General features: G+C 35.7%; 4 protein-coding genes, 1 non-coding gene and 2 pseudogenes across 5 annotated transcripts; 2 read left to right on the top strand and 5 right to left on the bottom strand.

The window, feature by feature from the left end:
* On the bottom strand, positions 159-3,298 carry LOC104707036 (putative protease Do-like 14). The gene is given in 12 exon segments (XM_010423286.2): positions 159-695; positions 775-867; positions 960-1,080; positions 1,167-1,309; positions 1,411-1,492; positions 1,575-1,786; positions 2,200-2,327; positions 2,446-2,543; positions 2,545-2,608; positions 2,701-2,805; positions 2,933-3,038; positions 3,131-3,298. Coding segments are annotated over 12 exon segments (1,284 nt in total). The 5' UTR covers positions 3,146-3,298; the 3' UTR covers positions 159-578.
* LOC104707035 (probable histone H2A.5) lies at positions 3,624-4,438 on the bottom strand. The gene is made up of 2 exons (XM_010423285.2): positions 4,136-4,438; positions 3,624-3,994 (listed from the first exon to the last, which is right to left on the bottom strand). The coding sequence occupies exons 1-2, from the start codon at positions 4,349-4,351 to the stop codon at positions 3,764-3,766; spliced, it is 447 nt and encodes a 148-aa protein (XP_010421587.1). The 5' UTR covers positions 4,352-4,438; the 3' UTR covers positions 3,624-3,763.
* LOC104707034 lies at positions 4,786-9,956 on the bottom strand (annotated as a pseudogene).
* Positions 10,197-10,268, bottom strand: TRNAE-CUC. The gene has a single exon. It is a non-coding gene; the product is annotated as a tRNA-Glu (tRNA).
* LOC104707033 lies at positions 10,330-11,709 on the top strand (annotated as a pseudogene).
* On the top strand, positions 13,602-15,108 carry LOC104707032 (heavy metal-associated isoprenylated plant protein 3-like). The gene is made up of 3 exons (XM_010423283.2): positions 13,602-13,781; positions 13,874-13,949; positions 14,047-15,108. The coding sequence occupies exons 1-3, from the start codon at positions 13,686-13,688 to the stop codon at positions 14,931-14,933; spliced, it is 1,059 nt and encodes a 352-aa protein (XP_010421585.1). The 5' UTR covers positions 13,602-13,685; the 3' UTR covers positions 14,934-15,108.
* On the bottom strand, positions 16,351-17,742 carry LOC104707031 (40S ribosomal protein S21-2). Its single transcript, XM_010423282.2, has 4 exons — positions 17,663-17,742; positions 17,159-17,251; positions 16,908-17,040; positions 16,351-16,617 (listed from the first exon to the last, which is right to left on the bottom strand). Exons 2-4 carry the CDS (start codon positions 17,206-17,208, stop codon positions 16,552-16,554), a joined length of 249 nt encoding a protein of 82 aa, XP_010421584.1. The 5' UTR covers positions 17,209-17,251; positions 17,663-17,742; the 3' UTR covers positions 16,351-16,551.

Here is a 26,977-nt window from a genome sequence, read left to right as displayed (position 1 = left end):
ACAAGAAACAAAAAAAGGAAGCCGACCAAACCGGACTAAAAGATCGATTTTGATTTTGTAGACTCAAAACCGAAAAAAAAGATAAAACAACGGCCACAAAAAATGTTGCGTAAGCCACTCGAGAGACTTGTGCACGTGCTAATTATATCTCACTGTTCAAAAAGAGGTAATTTTTATTACCTCGCATTTATACAGCAATGTCACAACGACGTCATGATATTGTGGGGGAGAAAGAGAGAGAGAGAGGGACACTTTTGGTACCAAGCTCGAATCGAACACTTGGCCTCATCAAGCTTTGAGGGCTTAGACCAGTACACAACCAACTGGACAAGGCTCGATTTGGTGGTACAAGTATAGATTAGATACCATTAGCATGGTTCTTTAGGCCAAAGTTTAATAATTTGGTGGTTATGTCTCCACTTAGATCCATTATAAAGAAGGTCAAGAAAGGAACCATGAGACCAAAAAAGGATACCAAAGTAAGCGAATATCAAATGCAGCTACATCCTATCACGAATTCAGTACACATTTTGGTTGGATATGGTAAAGTTCCATTTCAAAACCTGAGAGTCCTCGGCTCACATGTCTGGATTAGCCTCCTCAGGAATGACTTCTAGTGTGGTCCTTTCTTTATTTGATCTTTCCACAACTACTTGCATCCGCTTTCCGATTCTGTCGTCTATTATCTCCATTATCTGCGCAATTGAACTTCATTCACACATGGAATATTCTAAGAAGATAAAGAGAGTAAGAGATAGAGTGAACGATGCATGCCTCTTTGATGGTCTCGACCGGTTTCCCGTCAAATCTCACAACAACATCACCTGGTTTGAATCCAGCTCGATCAGCCGGTGACCCAGGAATCACCTGCAAAACAGTGATCATGCAACTATATTAGTCAAATATGCAAAAAGTTGCAGTTAACTTATTTGGTCGTATTGACAACTATGGGTACTCACTGTAGGAACAAGAATGCCTCTTTCAACATCTGGAAACATTGGGTCTCGTTCTTTTAGCTGAGCAATGATCATTTTATTGAGTTCGATCATTTTTAACCCAATCCATGGCCGAACAACTCTACTGCAAAAGTAACTTTTCGTTTAACTCCTCCCAAGGTTTAAGATGTGATAAATGATAAAAATATATTGAGATTATTACAAGCATACCCATTCTTCTTGAAATGCTCGATGATTTTGGATACCGAGTCAATTGGCACGGAAAATCCAAGACCATCTGCAGCTAAAACTTTCATGATATTAACACCGATCACTTCCCCCTCCAAATTTACAAGAGGCCCACCAGAGTTTCCCTAACACACATATAGCACAAGGATATAAAAAAAATTCAGAAGATCTCCTAGTCAAACTTCAATGAGTTTCCATTCCACAGAGAAAGAAAGATGTGAGTTACAGCATTGATCGCGCAGTCTGTTTGGAGATATTCTCTACGTGTGCCTCCTAAACCCAAATCACTGCTTTTACGATCAACACAACTAGCACCAAGAAGAAAACCGTTAAAAAAACAGTTTTGGCTATAACAACTTACGAATAAGGCTTTTGCATGTATCATTTTACCTGACAATACCAGCAGTTACTGTGTTCTGGAGAGAAAGAGGACAACCCACAGCTATTACCCAGTCCCCAGGACGAAGCTTACTCGAAAAACCAAGTTTAGCAGTTGGCAATGGCGTCTTTGACTTAATCTTCACTAAAGCAATGTCGGATTGTAAATCAGCGTTCACCACCACACCCTCGAACATCCTACCATCTTGCAACGTCACATCAACCTATAATTCAACAACTCTAAACTTCACATATGTTCTAAACAGATTCCATCAAGATATATCATTCGAAGAAACCAATCTTATCAGCTACAATCCCAGTTTCCTATAACTCCAATAAATTAACCATATACTAGATTTTAAAAAAAGAAAGAAAAAAAAAAGGTCATTTCAAGATCCTTGACAAGAGTATATGCAACCGTTTAACATGAAGAAGAGCTTTAACTTTTGAACTTACTCTCTGAGATTAACATGAAGAAGAAACCAATCTTATCCTCTAGAACCACAGTTTCCTATTATCTCCAATAGTTAAACCATACATTCTAAAGAGAAAAGTCATTCTAAGATTCTTGACAAGATTGTACGGACAAATCTACACACAGTCTATCATGAAGAATACATTTGGTTTTTAAGCTTACCCTTCCTTTAGATGATTGACGAATGTTCTGAAAATCGACTACAACATGAGCGCAAGTCAATATCGTGCCATCAGCATCAATGATCGTTCCGGAACCGATACTTTTTCCCACAGATATCCCATGGAAACCTAGATAAATCCCCCAAGATCACCAAACCACCCCTGTGAATTCTACAACCAATTTCCTAAAGGTAACAAAGTAAACGAAATCAAAAGATTACAAAAATCTAGAAAGAAGCTAACTAACCCCGAGGAACCGATAGATTGACAACCGCTGGTCCTATTGTGGCAGCCGCATTAGCTATAGTATCTCTCCCCAAGTATCCATTACTTGGTTTCGAACTCTCCCTTCTCATCATTTACAGGTGCTTCTGATTTTGGACTAACTCTGGACCAAAACGCGAGATTTCCTATACATGAAATAGAAATTTCAAAAGTTGCAATCTCCACAAGTAAAAAAAAAAAAAGAAAAACTCAGATAACAGAAATTTTTGCTACTAACCGAACAAGCTTTGATGAGGACGATGAACCAAACCATGTGAAATCTGCCAAGGGAACGAAAGAGATTCCCGAACAGATTGAGGAATAGCAAGCGATATACGCGTTCCTAGAATACATAATCACAGTTATGAATCCAGCTTTATCAGATTCAAATTAACCACAACAACACCCAAGGCAAATTCCAATGCATAATGAAAAAAGCTGGTTCTTGGTAAATAATAATAATAGCTTACTTGCATCTGGATTACAATTAGCATACACAATTCCTGAAGTAGCGGTAGCAATAGCGACGATACGAATAAGCTCGCTCCGTTTAGAAGATGATAATACAGCTCTTCTCTAACCCCCCCCAGAAAGAAACAACAACGAGTCAGTGAAAATTTCAACCATATCAACCAAGAAAATCGAACAATCGGAGAAAAGAATTGAACCAGTAAATTCATCATCGCAAATCCAAGATTGAAACAAAACAATTTGATTCGATTTGAATTTCGAAAAATTGCGTCTTCTCCTTTTGAACTCTAAACCCTCCGACGGAAAACCAAAACCCCCTTTCCCCAGAAGCTCGTAGAGACAAATTACACATCCGCAGAAAATAAAATTTAATGGGCCTATTGATAAGCCCAAATTAAACAACATTTGCTTGTGTTTTGTTTGTTCTTGAGTTTATTTACTATCTTATCTACTTCAATAAATGTACCAAAATCATTTTAAGTTATCACTTAAACATCTGACGACCTAATCCACATGTATGTTTTCCTTGAAATCAAGAGAATGAAAAAAAGTACGAAATTAGGAGCGATTAATTAGACGGATGGATGATGTTTACTAAACCCAGAAAGTAGTTATTTTTCCATTACAAATTGCGTAAAAAAAAAAAAAAAAAAAAAAAANTTCTCATGGATTTTTTTTTGGACATAGACAAACACAAAACAAAGAGAAGATTGATTTCAGAAACCTACACGATCCATCCCCCTAAAACCAAAACAAACAAGATGTTTCTTCTTCTGCTAGATCCGGTAATAAACAAAAAAAAAACAACATCGAGATCATATATTTCTTAATCAAGCCTTCTTAGGAGATTTGGAAGCAGGTGAAGCTTTCTCAGCTTGAGATGGAGATTTCTTAGGAAGAAGAATTGGGTTAATGTTTGGAAGAACACCTCCGCTAGCAATCGTAACTCCTTGAAGCAATTTCCCTAACTCTTCATCGTTCCTTATCGCTAAACAAAGATGCCTAGGGTTTATCCTGTTCTTCTTATTATCCCTCGCTGCGTTCCCAGCTAGCTCAAGAACCTGATACCCATAACCACCCACCAGAGTTTTTCACAATTCGTTAAGAGATCTATAATCTATCGCCTCAAAATCAAAAACATACTAGATCTACAAATATATTAAATCGATTCAGAATGCAACATCGATCTAAGTTTATTATACCTCGGCGGCGAGATATTCGAGAACGGCGGCGAGGTAAACAGGAGCACCGGAGCCGTATCTGATAGCGTAACGACCTTTCTTCAAGTAACGAGCGATACGACCAACAGGAAATTGAAGACCAGCTTTGACGGATTTCGTAACACTCTTCTTCCGATCACCACCTTTTCTTCCTCCGGCTCCTCTCGTTGGCTTCGCCGTTGCTGCTGCTGACTCCATAGTTAAAAAAAAAAGATTCCTCACAAATGGATCTATTTTTCTCTTTTCTTTTTCGGTTTGGTGGCGGTTTATGATTTGCGTAAAATCATAAAGACCCATCGACGTGCATATTTTATACATACGACGTACTGCCACGTTGGCGATCCGTGTAGTAAGTGATGTTATCCGTTCAGATTGTATCTTTGTTGGATTTTGATCTAACGGTTATTGTGACTCCGTTGTGGTACATCTACACGTGGGGGTCGTAAAAGGAGGAAGAACACTCGAGTACTCTCAGCCGTTAGATTCATTCATTCTCACACGTCACGTCATACAATAATAATCTTATCTTTTCGTTTACTCAGGGGATAGAGTAATTAACTCTTAAAAGTTCAATTCATTTTTTAATTCGACCCCTAATATTTTATTACTTTATTTTGACAGCACACTAACTCTCTCATTAATTGATGGCTAAACATTTTCCCGAAATGAACTACATTTTCGTTTATAGTTTTTAATTAACAAAAAATAAAGCTAATTAAGAAAAAGAGTTTAAAACATTCAACTGTAATCTTCTAAGCTCCATGACAAATGCGGAAGCATCATTAATGGATGTTCTAGCTGCAACTAAAGCTTCTTGGAGCTCTGTGTTAACGAGATAATAAGAACATATCTCTTTGAGGATCACATCATGACGTTCTTGAAGCTTAGCCACATTCTCTTCCGCAGCAGCCAAAGCCTCATTCACAAGCTTCAGCTTCTCGATGGTGCGATGTCTCTGCCTCAAGATGGGACTGAGAGCGAAGAAGAAGGACCCTGAAAGAGCAATTGTTGTAGATAGAATTATTATGCTTCCATAAAGATCCATGAATGGGGGATTAATGGGTTTGGGTTAAAAGAGAAGAATATATATAAAGTGGATTCGTTACCTTGGGAGGGTTGAGATTATTATTCTTTGCTTCTCCATGGATGCAACTTCGAAGAAGGTCCTCGTGATCGCTCTTTTCGGGGTTTCTTTTTTCTTTGAGGCTTCCTTCCTCTTCTCTCTAACCGCCTCCGCCGAATCTCTGGATCTGCCCATCCTTTTCCCCAATCAGAGAATCCGCTGTATGTTCTGTCTTGTTTCAATGAGAGCAGCATGTCGGCTTCCGGATAAACATAGAGTGGTTTGTCATCTTGGAAATCCAGTTCTTTGTTCCCTCTTTCTGTTGGTTGCATAAATTTAATCTCAACTCGACTATCCTGCAACACAGAAGAAGAACTGTGATTGTAGCTTTATCGATAAAAGGATCATGAAATTAAAGAACTGTAGGTTCTACTATTGTACCTTGTTATCCATCTCTTTGATGTATCCCTTGGCTTCCATGATACGGGCAATACCTTTCCACCAAAGACAATCTGTTTCCTTGAATTTTTGACACTACACTAACCAAAGGCATCACATTAATATCATTAAAGAACATAATAAACTATGTAAATTCGTTGAAATAGAAAATTTACCTGTTCCCTGATTCTACTGATAAAGAATAGAAGATTTGGTTTGTTGGATAATTTCTTTTGTTTGCTGTTGCCGAGTCCATAATCTTCGTATGGTGCATGCTCAGAGTTACTCTCTACCTGAAACTAATATACTAGTAGCTTAAGTTACAGAAAGAAAAGCTTGGGTATATCATTCATACGAACGAGCAAACTTTCAAATAAAATTCGGGGATTAGAAAAATAGACCTACATGAAAAGCAGTTATTACTTGAAACAAAAGATTAGCTTCCTCTCGTACATTTACTTGCTCTGGTGGCCCTTCAGTGCAAACATCACATCTGTTTCATAAATTAAAAGCATTGATTGTTTGCTAACTTTCCTTTATGGTTTTCAAAAAGAAGACAGGACTTACATGTTACACTTCTTGGAACTAAAATCCTCCCCAAAGTATACCACGAGTATTTTCGCTCGACATTGTGAAGTGTTCATTCCGTATCTGCATAAGAAAAGGAGAATGGATATAAAAGAATATAGAATGATAAGTGGAATATGCCCTTGCACGTATATGAATAGTATAGAGACCTGAAACAGTCAGATAGCATCTTGTATGCTTGCTCTGTCTGTTCTTTACTCCTACGGCTTGGTAAAAGCGTTGGGGCTCTCGATAGATCAGCATAGAGCACTGTAAATCCCAGTTAATTACTTACAACATCAGCCATGCAAACAAGAATTAATTTACACAGCCACAAAAGATAATCATTAATCAACTCACCGCACTCAGCCAATTCGCCATCTCTTCCAGCTCGACCAGCTTCTTGGTAGTATGCTTCTAAGCTCTGCATTTTCATTATCTCAATGAGAAGTAGAAGAGAGAACAAAAAGTTGAAAAGCGCGTGATTCTCGAAAATGGAAATGTTAAAATTGAAATTCTTATTAAGAGCTTCCAGAGACCTGCGGCCAACCATAATGGATGATCTTCCGAACATTTTTCTTGTCAATTCCCATTCCAAACGCAATTGTAGCAATAACAACCTAAAAGGAGTAACATAACGTTAATGATCTTCCCCATATCATCCCGACAAAGAAGAAGCAGGAACAGCAAAGTAAAGAATAGAATATAACATTAAGTTCTGAGCCATAACACATAAGAACAGAAAAAGTTCTACTATGTATATACCTGCAGCTTATTATCGTGAAAGTCCTGATGAACTTGTCTGAGATGTTTTTTTGGCAACTGTGAAATATAAAAAAACAGATCATTTAAAAAAAATAACAGCATTTAATTTGGAATACAAAACTTTCCATCAGAAATTGGAAAGAAAAAATCGACAACCAAGTTAGCAAAGGTTGACAACATTCATTCCTAAGTAAAATAGTGCAGAAGGCTTCTTAAAGCAAGAAGAAAGTAAGATTTCTCAGTCCATACCGATGCATTATAAGCTGCAGCCTTCAGTCCAACCCCACAAAGATATTTAGCAATGTTGACACTCTCCTTTCTTGTAGGAACGTAAATGATTGTCAGTCCTTCAAAATCCTTTTGCTTTTCGGAAGGGACAGGCACATCCAGGAGTTCACAAGGAGGCATTTCCAAGAACTCGCCACAAGCCACTGCAATGATTAAATCTTATCTAAATTACCATTTCTCAACACCAAAGATAAACTAAAAACTCATAAAAATCATCCAAGACTTTTAGTTCTTTTGTCTGCATATATTATACACTTTGGATAAGTGACGCAGAGCCTTACCGCCAATTTGATTTGTACAGGAGGTGACAACTTAAACAAGGGAAAAAAAAATGATCAGATGCCAATTTATTTTACTAACGCTATATCCCATTCAGTTACATGCACTCAACAATCTTCTTTCTAATCAAGGTTATGCAATTTTATCAACAGTTCTATTAGATCACTTTGACACTCACTGTTTCCAAACAAAAGTGAAAAGGAGCTTACCATCCCAATCATCAACAATCTGAAAAGTGTCAGTTTCATCTTCCAGATATTCTTCTGACAATCCTTTCCCATTTAAATTGTTTTTCTTTGCGAGATAGTCTTCTTGATCCTCTTCATCCTCATCGTAATCTGTCTCATGGATATTTTCAGCATCGTGATAAACAAAATTAGTCTGCTTCTCTGACTCTCTTGGGATTACTGCTGGTTTTTTCCCGTTAGAATATTTCTTTTCAGAGTACAAATCAATTAAGTTTTGGAAGTCCTTTGCATATGAAGATGCAAACTTGGTTCGACTATGTTTAACCTGAATTTAAGAGTAATATATCAGCTTTATAAATCACATGATCCACATATCAGCATCAAGTAGAAAATTACAGTTTAATCTGCTAATCTTATGCTTGTTTACGAATGCAAAAAGAGTCACATATATGACAAGTGAAATTAACTCTACGCTGGAAACTCACTGAAAATTGTAGATTTGGCCTGAAAAATGAAGTAAGCACAGTGTTTGTTTCCTTTGACAGGTGAAGAGACTCAATAATATCTTTCTGTACGTGAACTGTGGCTGTTGTAGTCAATGCCATTATCGGTATATCATATTCCAAGAATTCCAAATTGCTGGCACAGAAGTTTTCCCGCAACACAGATAATCTCCTGACGATACGACAGCAGGAGGTTTGTTTAAAACTATCCACAAGAACACTCCTAAGCAATACTATTAACAAGTTTTTGACTTTCAAAATCATACCTGTAGTGCGGACGAAAATCATGTCCCCACTTTGACACGCAATGCGCTTCATCAATTGCAAAAAGAGCAACTCCGTTAGTCTTTGCAAGCTTCTGGAGTGGTTTGATCAATCTGCGATCAAGTTTTGATCCTTCTTAAAGAAAGAACACAATAATATAAATTTACTAAAGAGAATTTCAGAAAGTAGTGATGTGTAGTGTACCGAACCACTGTCTCAGGCAAACATATATGATCTGATACATTCCCTGCATCGCCTTCTCTTCTATGCGATTATCAAGTTGGCCTGAGCCAAGAAAACAAGCAGAGATCCTGTGCCTTGATAGCTTGAGGCATTGATCATGCATCAGGCTTATCAAAGGTGAAATAACAACAACAATCTTTCCCGTTAATAATGCAGGAATCTGGAAGCAAAGAGATTTTCCTGCATGGTGAAAACAAAGAAATCGCAGTTATAATATTATTCGACTCCATATGAGAATGAAGACGGCATCAGCGATGAAGAAATAAACTACCAGATCCCGTTGCAGCGAGAACAAGACAGTCCTTGCGAGCAATCCATGTTGACAAAGCCTCTCTTTGGAAACTTCTCAGGGATGAAATACCAAACCGGTTTCGTAGTATAGAAATCACCCTTTTCTCCCACGTTGATGAAGCCTTTGAGCAACCAATTCGCAATTCTGTTTCAGTAGAATCCAAACACACTGGAGCAAAAGACTTCCTCTGCTCTTCTGAAGGATCAGACACCGTTACCACTACTGCAGTCTCAAAGCTGTCACCATTTTTCTTCCTCTGGTCCACAGATCTAAAATGGTCAAACAAACTCGACTGACGCTTTGAAACCGAAGAAAACGAAGATGGCATAGCTCTTTTACCAAGGGTCTTGTTACTCCTCGTAAAACATAGTGAACTAGCCGGCTTGAAACCACCAGTTCTCTGATGTCCCTTCAAAATATACTCCACAGCGTCATCACATGAGTTACCTACAGCTTTGACAGCCTCCAAAGCGTCCAACTTTTCAAAACCCATTTCAACAAGCTTCATCACGACTTGATCGGAAGACAAATCCATCGAAATCAAACTGTTTATATGAATAAGCTTTTGAGACAATAGGTAAAATGACCATACAATAACAGGTGGATTTTACACAGCCTTTAATTGATCAGAATCGTAAACCCAAACAAGGGAGAAACTTGTAACGATTCGTGCATAAACTAATGGATAATCCCAAATTCCAAACCCTAGTAAATTAGTTTCTAATTAAACTAACTAACAACGCTCAACAATTTTCCCCCGGAGATCAGCAATCGAAAAGACGAAAGGAGTTGTAGAATCAGAAATAAAGAACCCTAAACGCCAATAATAAAAATCACTGATCCATATTGGCAAATTTGCCGCTCACTTGCCCTCGAATGACGTCGTTTTAAAATAGGTGGACATTGTTGGACAATTTCCCTGTACACTGACCACTCTGTATATTATTATTTTTTCTCGGGTAAAAAAACCTTAACTTTCAACTTTTCAATACGCCGTCCCTTTCATACCGGTTAAACTTCTCGTCCCTTTAATACCGGTTAAATCTAAACCCGAATTTGGAAGATGTTCGCTTCGAACTAAACTCTGTTCAGGTAAAATCGAAGCCGTTGAGACAGCAGAGAAAAAAAACAAAAAAAAAAAAAAGTAAAAAAGCTCCGATGCCGGGAATCGAACCCGGGTCTCCTGGGTGAGAGCCAGATATCCTAACCGCTGGACGACATCGGAATTGTTTTATGACATGTTCTTCTTTATTCTATTGATTCTTCCGTATTTATGGATGGTTTAATCTTATATTCTCAGCTCACAAGAGCATAGAAGCTTCCACCACGAAGACGAAGAACCAAGTGAGAAGAGAGTTGACGCCTTCTGAATGTTGTAATCTGCTAGAGTCCGTTTATCCTCAAGCTGTTTCCCAGCGAAGAAGGTTCGTGCGTGTCGATGTAAAACCTAGTTTCTCCCTTTCAATTTGTTACAATTTTCACCCAGAATCATTCGATTGAAGTCTTAGATTTGGGATTGAATCGTTTGTTGCTTCGATTAGAAACACCTAATTTTAGGAACCTTATGTTTGAGTTTGGATCTGTAGAGAATGGCTACAGCTACGTATCCGCCTCCTCCTCCATATTACAGACTTTACAAGGATTACTCAGAAAACCCTAACTCTGCTCCTGAACCTCCTCCTCCCATTGAAGGCACTTACGTTTGTTTCGGAGGCAACTATACTGTGAGTTTCCCCTTCACATTTTCCCCCTCTTTAATCTTCCTTCATCTTTATGGGTTTTTTTTTTTGTTTTTTTAACATTTTCCAAACTTTTGGTGGTGTGTTAGACAGAGGATGTGCTTCCAAGCTTAGAAGAACAAGGAGTGCCTCAACTTTATCCCAAGGATACAAATGTTGGTATGCTGTAATGCCATTCTATGGCTTTGCCTAATCCCTTCATTGGAATCTACCTTTCAAGTAATGATCTTTGAAGCCTTTCTGTTTTGTTGAAGAAATTTTATCTTTGCGTAGTAGATTACAAGAAGGAACTCAGGTCTCTGAATAGAGAACTTCAGTTACATATATTGGAGCTTGCTGATGTTCTTGTTGATAGACCTTCTCAATATGCAAAGAGGATTGGTGACATTTCTTCAAGAATTTGCATCACCTTCTCAATTCCTTGAGGCCTCACCAAGTACTGTGAAGATCTCGATCTTCTTTCAAATTTACTTTCATCATTTTTTGTTGCTTATTTTTTCCTTTGTTGGCTAGGCGAGAGCTACGCTTATTCACATTATGGAACTTCAAATTCAACAGAGAAAACAAGCTGTGGAGGACATTAAGAGGTTTGTTTGTATATGCTTTCTGCTTAATGTATCAATCTGATAAAGATTCCTCAGAAGCTTGTTGGTAGTTCTTATGGGTCTGTTTGATGTTTTTGGTTGTGTGTGCAGGAGGAGAGAAGAAGCACAACGACTTCTCAAGGATGCTTTCGTCACTTTAGATGGACAATAGAGTACTGTTTGTTTTTTTTACCTATGCCTGCTATTGACCCTGTAAACTTATTTTGATTGTTGACACCACTCCATGTTTAACTTGGCAATCGACAATTATAATGTAAGCTACGAACAAAATACATCTCAGTTCCATTGTTTTGAGGATTAGTTAGGCTGCATTTCTCCGAAAGACATATGGGTAAATTCTAATCGATGTTGCGTGCACCTCGCAATTTATATTTATTTACTTTTCTCATTTGAAGAAAACATTTGGCTGCCAAATTTCGTTATGAAGTTAATGTCAAACGATGATTATTAATTGAAGACTTAGGTGGGAAAACTTCCTAATCACATTTCTTACATAATTATATTGAAGCTTGTTACTAAAAAAAATCAAACTGAAAAAAACTGTTGTGATGTTCCAAAAAAAGATCATCTATATTATTATTTTTACAGTATTTTTCAGAAGAAGGCTTGAAGTTGGGCAATATTTACATCATATGTCATTTGTAATTAAAACATACAAAAAAAATTTTTAAAAAAATCAAATTAGGAAAATCGAGTATGGAAATATATATTTCCCTAAATATCTGAACAACATCAATTTCTATTTTTCTTTTTAATTACAAGTTGTAAAATGTTTTAATGAAAAAAAGAAACTATAGTATCTTATCTTATTCAATTTCAATTTTCCATAATTGGTTTGGTATTATACATGTTTTCCATTATACATGTTTTCCATTATACATGTTTTCCATTATACATAAATTGTTTAATGTTTTCTATGTTAAAATGGATAGAGCAATTGATGTCAAAATGGGTAGAAAAAAATATAAAAATAAACTAATAATGTATGATTTTATTATACTATATATATATATATATTTTGTTTTAACCTCCACAAAATGATATATGTTTTTTTGACTAAAAAACATGTGTCATTTATAGAGTTATGATGTCAAATACAAATATATATATCCTGTTGCACAATTTAAATAGTGAATACATCAAATTTAGTCATATGAGTAATATCAATAATATTATCTGTGTAAATATAAATAACAATACTAAAAAAGCAACAATAATTTATGGAAAATTTTATTTATCCACGGGTCCAAACCTAAACTAAAAATAATCATAATAATGTGATGGGAATTAGGTTAATATTAGTACACCTATATATTTTTGCGGGTTGGTTTAAAAATACAAACAAAATATTTTAAAACTTAATTTTATATGAAAGGAATTAAAAACCAACACTAACCCGCTCCATCATACTCAGATACAAAGCTAACTATTTTTTTTAATAACTTTTTTTTTTATCCACGGGTCCAGACCTAGACTAAAAATAATCATAAGTATGTGATGAAAATTAGGTTAATATTAGTACACTTATATATTTTTGCGGATTGGTCTAAAAACACAAACAAAATATTTTAAAACTTAATTTTATAAGAAAGGAGTTAAAAACCAACACTAACCCGCTCCATCATAATCATAGACAAAACTAACTAATTTCAAATTGGTGAATAAAATGTAAATAATTTTATACTAACTACAAAGTATTATACATATTAACAGATGTTTACTTTTACAACAACTAATTTTGATTGATTAAATTCCAAAAGAAAATAATTTTGATTAATTAAATTTCAAATGAAAATAATAATTTTTAAATAGATAAAGAAAATAAAATTACAAATATCTCAATATTATTGTAAAAAAGTTTAAAACATATATTTGATCCAAAATAATATTTTTTAGTAAGTTATATAAAATATACAAAAATACATAATCCCGCGGTGTATCGCGGGTTAAAATTTAGTGGTGTGTAAATGTCACACCATATATATTTTGCTTGTGGTAAAATAATATATGAAAATATATTTTTACTCATTTTAATCGTAAATGAAGTATAGCTCCCAAAAAAAGAACAGACTTGATAATTTAACATGTTTTGTGAAAATATCTCTCTACAAGTATTTTAAATGAAAAAAAATAGAGCATTTTATAATCTTTTTTAAAAAGGTAAATAGTAGAGAATATTATCAGCTAAAGGAGTCCCAATGGGATCGATGACTTCGTTACTAATACTATATTACACATGAAGTTGCATCGATTCCCTCTCCCCCTCTGCTTCGTCTTCCTCTTTCTTCTTTCTCTCCAATGGATTTAGGAGCAGAGAATATCAAAAGAGACACAAGACAAGAAGATCAGAGACATATTGTTTTTGAAGATTACCCTGAACCTCTTAGATACACCGTAAGCTCGATCATTTTTCTTACATAACAATCAATTTGTTTCTTCTTTTTCTTCAAGATTTATTAATTTATTCTTCTTGTTTTTTGTTGTAGACATGGGTTTTGAGAGTTTCTATCCATTGCGAAGGATGCAAGAGAAAAATCAAGAAAATATTAAGCAAAATCGATGGTAAAATAATATTATCTCTTCATATTTATGTGTGTTACGTTCTTCTTTTTTAATTCTCTTTATTAATAATCATGTTATGGCTAAAATGATTTATTAGGAGTATATACAACAAACATCGACGTGAAGCAACAAAAAGTAACGGTGATCGGAAACCTAGAGCCGGAGATTCTAATCAAGAAGATCATGAAAGCCGGTAGACACGCCGAGCTATGGCCTACGTCAATGGAGAACAACATTAACAACGATTGTAATAATTATCAGAGAGAGAGGAAAGCAAAAGATGAAGAAACAAGTGGAGATGAGGACGACGAAAACAACAACAACAGCGGCGGAGACGGCGGAGGTGGTGGCGGAGGAGGAGGAGGAGGAGGAGGAAACTGTGATCAGGTGAAACAAGTTGTGACGTTTGTAAACGGACAACCTCAACCTCAAGGAGATGGAGCTCCGAAGAAGAAGAAGAAAAAGAAAAAGAAGAAGAAAAGCTCAGGGAACACGACGGTGGTGATGGAAGGTGGTGGTGGAGGAGGCGGTGGTGGACCTGGTGGTGGTGGTCCGCCGCAAAACGATGGACCGCCAGAGACAGTGATATACTCTGCCCCACCAGATCATGACATAATTCACGCCCCTCCTCAATATCATCAGCAAAATCCGTATCCGACGGTTCAAAGTCCTCCACGTCACCATTCACAACAAATGTACGGTCCAGGACAGCCGCCTCCTTCGTTTTATCACACGCAGCAGACTCAAACGGCGCCGTCTTATACGGTGAGCTACAACACGGCACACGGGCCGAGTAACGGTAGGAACGAGACGGCGTCGTATTACGCGGCTGCTCCTATTCATCCGACGTCGTATTATTCTTATGAGTACGTGGACACGGGATACGAATCTCCACCGCCCGAGTTTTATTCGTATAGATCTCAGCCGTCGGAGTCGTTTGAGGCACTCAGCGAAGGCAATCCAAACTCTTGTTGCGTTATGTGATTTGATCGGTTAGGTTTTTTAGAAGCTAATTGACGTAATTAGGCTTCAAGTGGTAATCTTGTAAAATGCCGAACGTTGTGTTATTAGAGGGGCATTTACGTAAACAAGAACAGTAGTTAAAATTAAATTAAATATTTACTATGAATAAAGATATTCGGCGGAATGAAATTTTACATATTAAAAAGTAAAAACACATATATATTTCGTATTTAACTAAATATATTCTTCTAAAATAAATAAGAAAATGTACATTAATGGAAAAGAAAACTTTTCATGGACATAAAATACGATTCTCTGGCTGATAATATTCCATAACCAAACAAAGTCATCACTAATGCAAAAAAAAAAAAACAAAAAACAATTATTGAAAATGACACATATTGTAAGAAAATTAATGTATATAGACGTCTAGTAATAGTAAATTAAGATTCTACAAAACTTGTAGTCTTTTCTTTTTTTGGGGAAAGACAAAACTTGTAGAAAACATACAGTATTTTTCTGTATAAATTTTTGTGACATGGTGAAGTGAGGTACTAGTTTAGAATATCATATTTTGGGTGCAAAATTTAGAATAAAATTGAGGAGAATAATTGGACTTGGGAGAGGAATAAACCTTTAAATGAAAAAAGAGAGATTTTTAAGCTGAAAGGGAATAAGAATAAACGATAAAGCAAAGATAAAAATTTGTGGGTTATGAGATGCTGCTTTCAAGCAGAATTCAGAAAGCATATTTGATGACAAAGAATATGTAAATAGTGTCCCTTAGGATTCGAATTGTTATATTGGTCTTACATGTTTTAGTTTAACACACAAACTGTTGTACGTGCTTTTGTCCTAATAATAAACAATTAAACAACTGACATGTGAAATTAAAATCGTTACTTATATATATATATAACACAAACGTAATTAAAAACATTTTCAGTGATTCCTTAGTTCTTTAATAATGGATTAAGATAGAACCGACCGAAGAGAATCTGATTCTAGTTATTAAAACCAAAATTCACGATAAGTCGATAACGCATTTAGAAGAGAACAGAAAAAGTTATGACAATAAGTTATCTCTTATGTGTTTTATGCCCAAGATTGCATATAAGGATGGAAACAAGTGGTGACTACGTACGACGGCATAATTACAAACTAGATTAACTAAGAGAGCAATCCTTAGTGTGTGTATAATAAATAATAGAAATTGTAAAGATGAAACTGAAGTCGGAAATATTTTTTAAAATGAGACAGAAGCCTTCTACGAAAGAGTATAAGAGCAGATCAATGGCTACTTGTGAATTTCGTATTTGGGTCCAATCAAATCTAATCCAAGTACCAAATTTATTAATCGTAGGATATGATATGGCCTGCGACGGTTATCGTGTATTCAATCTATTTACTGTTCGAATGATAAGGAGGCCACGAAATCCAAAAGCTTTGGAATGATCTCTGATCACAAGGGTCGAGAAACAGGAGATCTATATCGTACGTACTGGAGGAAAATTAGAAGAACACAATGGCGCACAAAAAGCAGTAAGTTCCAAGACTCAAGCCAAAATCATTACTTCAGTATGAGAGATAATCTTTCAGAAAACAAAAATGACAAGAAAGAAAAGACAGCTTCAAGCTCTTAGTTTTGTTTGGCTTCGACCTTCTTCTTCTGCCACAGCCTGTCAACACCACTGTCTGCATCTCCCTGCAATCAAAATACATCGTTAATTAAGTTAACAGTCTCTCAAATGAAAGATTAGCTATAATTACAGTGTTTGTTTAGGAGGAGGACAATATTCTATCTTAATCTCCTAAAGGTAATCCTAAAGCTAACAAATCGAAAAGATACAATCTAAACAAGGGTTGTTCAAATCTTCTAATACATAAACAAAGTAGTGATGAACAGGAAGCAGGACGCCAAGCATTGACGAATTGAGAACACAAGAATATAGGTAAAAGTGTGTATATAGGTAAAAGTGTGTTGTGAACACAAACCTGGGCACGGACGAAACCGCAGAGAGCAAAGGTGGTGAATTGTCCAGTGTACACGCCATCAGCATCTAAATGACCAATGTTGAGCTGCACAGAGGCATGATCCTTGGATGTGATCAACCGGTTAGTAGCAGAGCTGTATAAGACAATCAAACACACAGAAACCAAACGTTCTTAGTTTTTTGAGCTCTATGAGAGAGTCTACGAATCAACCAATAACATAGACGAAAACAGAAGAAGAAATGTTCAATTACCATTTCCTAGGAACGTAGAGCTCTGTGAATTGACCCTCTTCGTTTTGCATCTTGAAGATTAGCTTGAATAATAGACGAATCTAAATCCAAAGACTACAGAACACAACATCTGATGTTAAGATGCTAGTATCAAAGGGATTCAAAACCCACAACGATCCAGCATTTCTAAGAAGTTACACAATACAGAATAAGAGCAACCAAACCCAACAAAAAAATTGAACATACTCATGTGATTTATAGCACTCTAAAGCTCTAGGGTTTACCAAAACCACATATTCACTATCATGACTCTTCATGGTTCTACCCCTAATCATCAGCGAAACTATACATCGGCTAAATTCACGTAAAATGTATAAATCAAGGGTACGAAAACTAGGAATCGAACAGTTTTCACAACGAAGATTTCTTTACACATAATCAGATGCTAAAAACGATAATACAAGGGCGTGGAAACGAAATCAGAGACAAAGAGGAAGGAGATGATGGAGCGAGAGAGTAGTTTACCTCAGAGTAGGAGAAGCGAAAAGCAAGTGCGGCAACGGGAGAGAAACGATGGAAGAGACATGGCGTTTATACTTAGGGTTAGAAAAAAAACCCTAAGTTTTTCTTATGGGCTTAGGAGGCCCATCTTGCTAGCTTCCTTAAAATGGCCCATTATGATTTAATTAGCTTCTTCTAGTTTTGTTTCGACTTCCGAGGTTGTGTACATGTAATTTGTAGCTTTTCTAAGTATCTTCTTCTAATTATTTGTCAAAAAAAAAAAAAAAAAATAGCTTCTTAGTTTTCCATTTCATCTCCGCATTTGTATTGTCAAATAACAATTCATTTTCTTTGTATACAGAAAATGTAAAATTAACTTATGTCTAAGACTATGTACAATGGTTATTCAATCCACTTTTTTCTTTTCAACATTCTACATCATATTTTATATTTTCCACATCATTGTTCAATACTTACATAATTTTTACCATTTACAATAATTTTATTTAGTAAAATTACAATACTTTATCTCACCAATTTTTTTGTGTCCAAATTAAATGAAAGTAGTATCTATTTATAGAAAAAAATTATAAATTTTGATATATTTATTTATAAATAATATAAATAATCAAAGTTAGACAATTGAGATAAAAAAAAACATGTAAATCAAAATCACCAATCAAAATACAACATTTGTCACATTTATTTTATTCTTTCTACTTTCACGGATGTTGATATTTATCAACACAAAATTTGTCACGTGATTTATTTTCAATTACAACAAACCATTGTAGTGTAAATAATTTTTTCAACAGTTGTAAAATAGTTTACAACAAATTATTGTAACTAGTCCAAGTAAATATAATTCAACTTTTACATTCTAGAAATTTTTCTTCCACATTGAACCAAAAAAAATATTGAAACTGGGTATATAGATGCTTATTAACCTCAAAGCCCGTGCAGTTGGGTTTCGACGCTCCAAATTGTTTGAGGAGACAGACAAAGTCAAAGTGCTGGCTAGCCATATTGTTCTTCTAGTTACAGTAAATTGAAATTGAGATGTTCTTTTGACAAAGCTGATACAGTTTAATGCTTTATGCCAATGTCTTAAAAGGTGGAAAAATACAAGATTCTCCATATCTTTGGTAATCTTATTTGTTTTTCCTTAGTCAAAATTTGTGTCGGTAAAAGTTTGTATCTATGGCAGTTAACAAGACCAATAAAAGAAAAAGACATTTTGCGTTAAGATTAATTTGTTATATCGCATTTTCTGGTTAAATTTTTTGAACTATCACTTATATATTACAGTCATTTAATATTAATGATGTACACCAAATAAAATGCATAGAGACCACCAACCTATGACCTTAATTATATTAGAAAGTATATATGGTACATTTTAATTAAAATTAATTGTTTATAACGGTTTAATATCAATGAATGGAACTTGAACTGATCAGAAAACCAGTAACTATCATGTTGTTCTTACGTAATTGCTGAATGTGAATAACTATCAAAATCGTGGTTAAACGCTTTTTAATTTCCAATTATAAACTAATCCCCCCTAATTATTTTTTGTTTCTTCTCAACATATCATAACGTCACATTTCAATCATTTCTCAATAATCATATACAACATAATTTTTCATTATAAGTTCGTTAACATTCTATACATTGATATTAATAGATTGCATTAGGAAACTTTTTTTATGAAGCTAGAACACTAGAATACGTAATCAAAGACAAAAAAGAAGTACTAGTAAAGTAGACAGTTGGCATTTGGGCAAATGGCTAACGCGCAAACGTCGTCCTAAGTCCTAACAGTGATCTGTGTGAATGTGATTGGTCCCATTTTGTTTGTAACGACGGTTGCATCACATGTTATGCGCCGCTTCTCTTCTGTAATGACGCCAATTATTAACGTTTCTTTCAAAGTTGAAAGATTAGAGTTATACGAAGATTATACAAAGAAAAAAGACTAGCTATTCGTTACTCTCTGATTGATGTAGATTCCATTAAAAAAAAAAGTTGATGTGTATGGATGGACTTTTCAACTAGAGTCAAAACCTCAACTCTGGCCGAGCCCAAATACAACCAACACGACCCAACCATCCGGTGGACTTTGATTATCAAATTATATACACACACGCACATAACATATATGATACAATAATGCATGTTTACACACATACATATAAACATTCCAATGGACAAGTATTTATTTATAAATGTAGATATTTACATCGAATTCCGTTTACTTGGGCCTGTTTTTTAAAAGTAAATGTCAAGACTAGTGAGTAGTGACGATCGTGAAGTTACGTAGGTGGTGGTGTTTGGGAGGAGTGATCTACACGTCTTCAACTTTGTTTTTAAAGAAATATGAGCGGAAGGCCGGCGACCAATAGTTTTAATTTAAACTTTGATTCATCAAACGTCGGTCTGTGTAGGGTGGATGAAGCCGTCTCCCTTAACAATAGTTCTGCCATTATATACATGTGGAAAAACGGCCAAAATCAACCCAAACAATTTGTGAAACGCTTTTTCGTACCCAAACTATGGTTCCATGCAATTATCAATCCGAACAAACTAAAATTTCAAATTTTCTACCTAAACTTTATAAAATTAGCCGATTTCAACATGTCCGTAAACAGTGTTACTTGTTCATTTAACGGTGCTGAGTCAGATGCCAACAAAACGACCACATGGCATCAAAACGAAATTGCTACTCCCAGGATTCGAACCTGCGTTCACCTAGCCCATCATTTTCACCTCGTAACCACTAAGATAAATTGATTTCTATGGGATTGATTAACAACAATGTAATATATTCTCTTTCGTCAATCTTCTTCTAATCATCTTCTCTCCTTCGCTTCACAATGGCAAAAACGAACAGATCCAAGGCTTCCCAGCATATAATAGGCAACGGTGAACTAAGCCTTTGAGATTGAACGAATACATTCTTATCTAGAAGAGAAGATGGTGATGGATGAGGAGAAATCCAGATCTGGGTTTTACTAAGATTCATGGAACTCATGAAAAAAATACAAAAAAAAAAAAGTCGATCTGTTTGCATTAGAAAGAGAAGATTTACGGAAGTCAATATATTACATTGAAAAAATACAAAAAAAAAAGTCGATCTGTTTGCATTAGAAAAAGAAGATTTACGGAAGACAATATATTACATCGTTGTTAATAAATCCCAAAGAATTCGATTTGTCCGAGTGGTTATTTGTAAGAAAGATGCTTTAAGTTAACGTCGGTTCGAATCTTGGTAGTAGCATTTTTTATGTCATTTAAACTATCAAAACGACGTTTTGTTGGCATCTGACTCAGCACAGTTAAATGATCAAGTAACACTGTTTACGGACATATTGAAATCGGCTAATTTTATAAAGTTTAGATAGAAAATTTGAAATTTTAGTTTGTTCAGATTGATAATTGCATGGTACCATAGTTTGGGTATGAAAAAGCGTTTCACAAATAGTCTGGGTTGATTTTGGTCGTTTTCCCTATATATTGTCGGCTGTTTTACCAAAATTGAAACACTCGCCGTTTTTTGCATTTTAACACTAGTGATCTTACACGTTTTTGTAGCATTTTATTTGATACTTCTAATTTGATAGGAAATTATAAAACTGCTAATTATTATGGGACAATTTATTTTCTTATTCACCCCCTTTAAATTAACGAAACAAATCTTAATTAATGAAATAAAATTTGTATATCAATCAATTTTAAAATTGTTAATCATAATATTATATTACAGTTTTTAATTATCACATCTAAACCCTAACCACTTTTTATAAACCCAAACCGACATATAATTTTGTTTAATTGTAAAATCTAAATCCTAACCACTCTTTTATAAACCCAAACCGACATATAATTTTATTTAATCGTAAAATCTAAACCCTAATCACTCTTTTGTAAACCCAAACCGACATATAATTTCGTTTAATTGTAAAATCTAAACGCTAAACATTCTTTTGTAAACCCAAATCGACATATAATTTTGTTTAATTAGAAAATCTAAATCCTAACTATTCTTTTATAAACCCAAAGCGACACATAATTTTTAAAATTATAAATTTAAACTCTATTCCTCTTTTATAAACCCAAACCGACATAGTTTCCTTAATAAAATATTTACATAATTTGTTTAATTAATTTGTTTTGTCTTTTTATTTTTAAAAATATGATATGACATGACATATTGTTGTATTCTGATTGGTTAATTAAGAAGGGGTGAACCCAAATTTTTTTCATTATTATGTATTGGAATGTCTATATAGAGTTGACGAAAGCTATATTGGATAATTCAAACTTGAGGAAGAAACTATCTCCTAGGAAGTTGCCAAAAGAGATAGATTAGAAAAAAGGAAAAGTTCCTATATTCAATAAGTTGTATAATGTTAATTCTAAGGTTTAGGCAAAATTTTAAACCTATAAATATAAGAGTCCATAGAGAGGTGTTCCATAAGACTTGAGAGAGAGATTTAGTTTTTGAGAGAGTTTTCTAAATCAATAAGAGATGTATTCTTATATTTCAAGTTCTTTTCAAGTTCTTTATTAGATTTGGTATCAGAGCTAGGTTGGGTCTCTGATCAAGAACCAGTGGAGAAAACTCTTCAAAACCAAGCATGGGGGACGAACATAATCCACCGCAACGAACAAAGAACCTTGGAGCGCCATCAATCCAATGTTCGTTGCTAACATCAACAAACACAGTTTGGTCGATGAGGATGAAGATCATACTTCGAGTCAGCGAAATTTGGGACACAATCAAACCAGGATCCAATGACTAAAAGAAGAATGATATTGCGACAACCCTTCTGTTTCAATATGTCCCGAAGTCACTTATCTTGCAAGTAGGAGAGCAAGATACAGCTAAAACACTTTGGAACGCCATTCGATCACGTCACCAAGGAACGAAACGTGTAAAGGAAGCAAAACTTCAGATCTTGTTAGGAGAACTAGAGCGTTTGAAGATGAATGATTCAGATTCGGTGGATGGATTTGCAGGCAAGATTTCAGGCCTTGCATCGCAATCAGACTCTTTGGGAGAGACCATTGAAGAATCAGAACTGGTGAAGAAGTTTCTTACAAGACTTCATAGAACAAAATTCATTCATATAGTAGCCTCTCTGGAGCAAGTTCTCGACTTTAATACAACAATGTTTGCAGACATAGTAGGGAGGTTAAAAGCATATGAAGAACGTATTGGAGAAGTAAATCAAGGCGAAGATCAAGGTAAATTAATGTTTACCAATACTTCTCCTAACAACCGTGGAGGCTATGGTGGTTTCCGAGGAGGATCTAAATGAGGCAGCTACGATAGAGGCAGTTTTGGCAGAGGCAGGGGTCAAGGGAGATTCAATGGCCAAAACCAAGGACGAGAAACCACAGAGGATAACCAAAAACAACCTAAGAAGGATCTATCCAAAGTAATTTGTTAGAGATGCGATAAGCCAGGGCACTATGCGAAGACGTGTACCAACAAGCCAATACAGAACCAGAATCAGAATCAAGAATCAAATCTAAATGAAACATACGAAGCTGATGCATTGTATATGCGTGAAGTTGTGTTTCTAAACGAAGAAAAGGTAATCCCGAAGAACTACGAAACCAACAAAGGCATTGCAAGTGTTTGGTATTTGGATAATGGAGCAAGTAACCACATGTCAGAAAACAAGGAGTTCTTTTGCAGTTTGAACGAGAGGATTAAAGGTAAAGTCAGGTTTGGTGATTGCTCCTACGTTGATATTGTTGGGAAGGGAACCATTAACTTTGTTTGCAAGACTGGAGAAATAAGAGAACTCAAAGAAATCTACTACATACCCGACCTCAAACACAACATTTTGAGCCTTGGACAAGCAACAAAAGGAGGGTGCGAAGTAAACATGAAAGGATAGTTTTTGACACTTCTCGAACTATGTGGAAAGTTGCTTGTAAGAGTCACTAGGTGTTCAAACCGTCTGTACAAAACTCCAATTGAAATAAGTTTTCCAATGTGTTTGCAGCTCGACAGTGATGAAACTACATGGCGTTGGCATGCTCGGCTGGGGCATGTGAGCTTTAATGTCATGAATAACATGGTTAAAAAGGATATGGTTGTAGGAATGCTACACATGATCCATGATAAGGGTATTTGTGAGGTGTGTTTAATTGGGAAGCAAACAAGAGGTTCATTCCCGGCTAAAACAAGTTTTCGTGCATCACATGCTTTGGAATTGGTACATGGAGACTTATGTGGTCCGATTTCACTACCAACACCGGCTAACAACCGCTATTTGTTTGTCCTAATTGATGATTTCTCTAGGTACATGTGGACGATGCTACTAAGGGAAAAAAAGTGAAGGGTTTGATTATTTTAAATGATTTGAAAGACTTTGTTGAAAAACAGAGTGGGTTAACCATCAAGACTTTTCGGACCGATAGAGGAGGAGAGTTTACCTTAGCTGAGCTCAATCGGTTATGTGAAGAAAACGGTGTTACTAGACACCTAACTGCGCCATATACACCACAACAAAACAGTGTGGTCGAGAGAAGAAACCAAACCTTGATGGAGATGACGAGAAGCTTGATGAAAGTGATGATGATTCCGAATGATATGTGTGGAGAAGCTGTACGTCATTCGACTTACCTCATTAATCGAGTGCCCACGAAAGCACTGAATGGTTAGACGCCGTATGAGTGTTTCACATTCAAGAAACCGAACATTGAGCATTTGAGAGTGTTCGGATGTGTCGCGTATGCAAAGATCAACAGACCACAATTGAAAAAGCTAGATGATAGATCAAGGAGAGTGATCAATCTTGGCATAGAACCTGGTTTTAAGGCTTATAAACTCTGTGATCCGATTGCTAAGAAAGTAGTTGTCAGTAGAGATGTGATTTTTGATGAGAATAAGGCTTGGGACTGGTAACCGACAACAAACAAGTCATATGGTGAACCAAGAATGTTTAAGCTTTTTCAAGAAGGTTTCATCGAAGATGGTGGTGGACATGGCCATGAACAAGATAATGATCAACAAGAAGCAGACCAAGAAGCTGAAAACCATAATAACCAAGAAGAGAAATAAAATAATGAGAATGATGTGAATGTTGAGAATCAAGTTGAGGATCAACAAGTCGGAGATCAACCATTGGTAACTAGGTCTGGTCGTGTGATTACAAAAACGACTTATCTTAACAACTATGTTTTATTTGCCGAACAAGAAAGTTGCAGACTGAAACTGACTTTCTTTGTGGTGTGGTGAAAGAAAGATGTATGGAATGATGATGTATGGAATGAATAGAAGTCAGGGTGTTTCAATTCCCCTTATGCAGTTGCAGTATAAGAGGTGTCAATCCTATCTGAGTGATTGTGAACAATTAAGATGTGCATATGAGTCTAAGTCAAGCCAATTGTAAAGATTGTTTGTCACTAACAATCCTAAAATGAGATATGAAATGCAGAAAGTAAAAACAACTAGAACAAGATACTAAATGCAAACAGAACAGACAAATTAAAGCTATAATGAAACTAGAACAGAGATAGACACTATGCTAATGAACTAATGCAAGACAAGTAATGAACAGGAAACTACGTGAATGCAATGGAAATGAAACAGGAATGAAACAAGACAATCACAAATCAAAAACACAAGTTCTGGGGATGAACTCGAGCAGCACTCGACCGAGTGTAGGTCGAGTACGTGGTCGAGCTAGACTTAAACGTGAAAACAGAGCAACACAAGAAAAACAGAGCAATGCTAAAACTAATCAAACAACAAGCAAGCAATGATATTTAGACTAAGATTTCAATAAACAAAGAAGGCCTTGAGGAGGGATTCATGGGCTGAGCTAATCATTGTGGTTATCTAACTTGGTCAACAAATCTCAAGCAAACTTTGAGCTGATCTCTAGACATACTATTCTAAGACATGTTTAATCCACTCTCATGGCAAGAAACAATCAAACCTATGCATTTCTAGACTTGTTCTCACAAAGAAAAGAATCTACACAAGCAGGCATTAAGCAATACATCTCAAACCAAACAAGACTTCTAATCTCTTAGCAAGCCTAATGGTAAGCTCTAGATCTAGCCTTATCTATGCTCCTTAGACATTGGTGTGATGTTAAGATGCTTGAAATCAAACCCTACCTTCTCAGATATAGGATCAGCATTAAGATCATCTAGCCTAGAAGAGATCTACAACAATCAAGCTTGACCAAATCAAACAAACCACAAGATCAACCCAGCCTAACCCATCCTCAAGGTCCTAAACAAACTACTCACAAGAACACATGGTGAAATATGTCAAAAACCCAGAAAATATTGAAACTTGCATCATTAGAAAGATGAAACAGAGATCTACAATATTGATGAAGAAATAAAACTCGAAATCTTAATATTTTGAAAGTTATGAAACAAACAAAATACAAGAATCTAGTCTTTCTTTCTTAAACAAGTACAAAATCTAAAATAAAAGAAAGTGCAAAAGGAATAAAATCTAAAAAAGGTAAAAACTAGGTTTTAGACTCTCTAAAAAGCTGGACTCTTTGGTGGCTGCAGGTACAAGGGCCTTATATAGGAGGTGAGGTGGAAGCCCTAAAAATACAAAAAGTCAAAGTAGTCAACGGCTCGGTCAACTCGACCAGTGCTCGGTCGAGTGGCTGGTCGAGCTGGCTTCTCTCGTGCATTCTCCACTCGGTCGAGTCCTCCTCAGCACACGGTCGAGTGGTGGTCGAGTGGTGCGGTCGAGTTGGACTCCGGACCTTGATTCTACAGCCTTAACTCTCTTGTTTTCTCCTCAGGATTGCTTCACTTCTCCTCAGCATTGCTTCCATGCTCCTTAAGCTCCAAAATCACCTGTTTATGCATGAAAAGATGCAAATGCAATGCAACTATACTCTAATGCATGATTAGTCCTAAAGCTACACAATAATGGCCTAAATGGATAGCAAAAGATGCAAAAGTTGTGAATAAACTAAGGGAAAACAAGGTAAAATATATGAACATCAACACCCCCAAACTTAGTCTTTGCTTGCCCTCAAGCAAATAATCAAGACAAAAGAAGGTAGGTGAGGTTTGAAAGTGGGATCTCAGCTCCTAAAGCTTGCAAATAGACTATCTAGAATCAATGTCCAAGTTACTAGTACTATGATGCAAGTTGAATGAGCTTTACTTATATACTTTAGACAAGCATATCACAACCTTCACTGATTTGAGCCTTAGATGTCCACATGCATTCAAATCAACCATTTCCTTTAACATTCATTAATCAAGAACATGAATCAATTCTATGCAATGCTTAAACTCATTTGGCTTGGCAGTAAAAGGTTTAGAGACAATGAT

This window comes from Camelina sativa, chromosome 8, assembly GCF_000633955.1.
Source record: "Camelina sativa cultivar DH55 chromosome 8, Cs, whole genome shotgun sequence".
Classification (NCBI taxonomy): domain Eukaryota; kingdom Viridiplantae; phylum Streptophyta; class Magnoliopsida; order Brassicales; family Brassicaceae; genus Camelina; species Camelina sativa.
The sequence above is the reverse complement of the archived record's forward strand: the minus strand, read 5'-3'. Positions and strand labels throughout refer to the sequence as shown.

Bases quoted from the DNA above. Each gene is read 5' to 3' on its own strand.
- LOC104707035 (XM_010423285.2), bottom strand. From the start codon at position 4,351: ATGGAGTCAGCAGCAGCAACGGCGAAGCCAACGAGAGGAGCCGGAGGA. The intron at 3,995-4,135 runs GTATAATAAACT...TATGGGTATCAG, and splicing joins TCGAATATCTCGCCGCCGAG to GTTCTTGAGCTAGCTGGGAA.
- LOC104707032 (XM_010423283.2), top strand. From the start codon at position 13,686: ATGGATTTAGGAGCAGAGAATATCAAAAGAGACACAAGACAAGAAGAT. The intron at 13,782-13,873 runs GTAAGCTCGATC...TTTTTGTTGTAG, and splicing joins CTGAACCTCTTAGATACACC to ACATGGGTTTTGAGAGTTTC. The intron at 13,950-14,046 runs GTAAAATAATAT...ATGATTTATTAG, and splicing joins AATATTAAGCAAAATCGATG to GAGTATATACAACAAACATC.
- LOC104707031 (XM_010423282.2), bottom strand. From the start codon at position 17,208: ATGCAAAACGAAGAGGGTCAATTCACAGAGCTCTACGTTCCTAGGAAA. The intron at 17,041-17,158 runs GTAATTGAACAT...TGTCTTATACAG, and splicing joins CTCTACGTTCCTAGGAAATG to CTCTGCTACTAACCGGTTGA. The intron at 16,618-16,907 runs GTTTGTGTTCAC...TTTTGATTGCAG, and splicing joins GCGGTTTCGTCCGTGCCCAG to GGAGATGCAGACAGTGGTGT.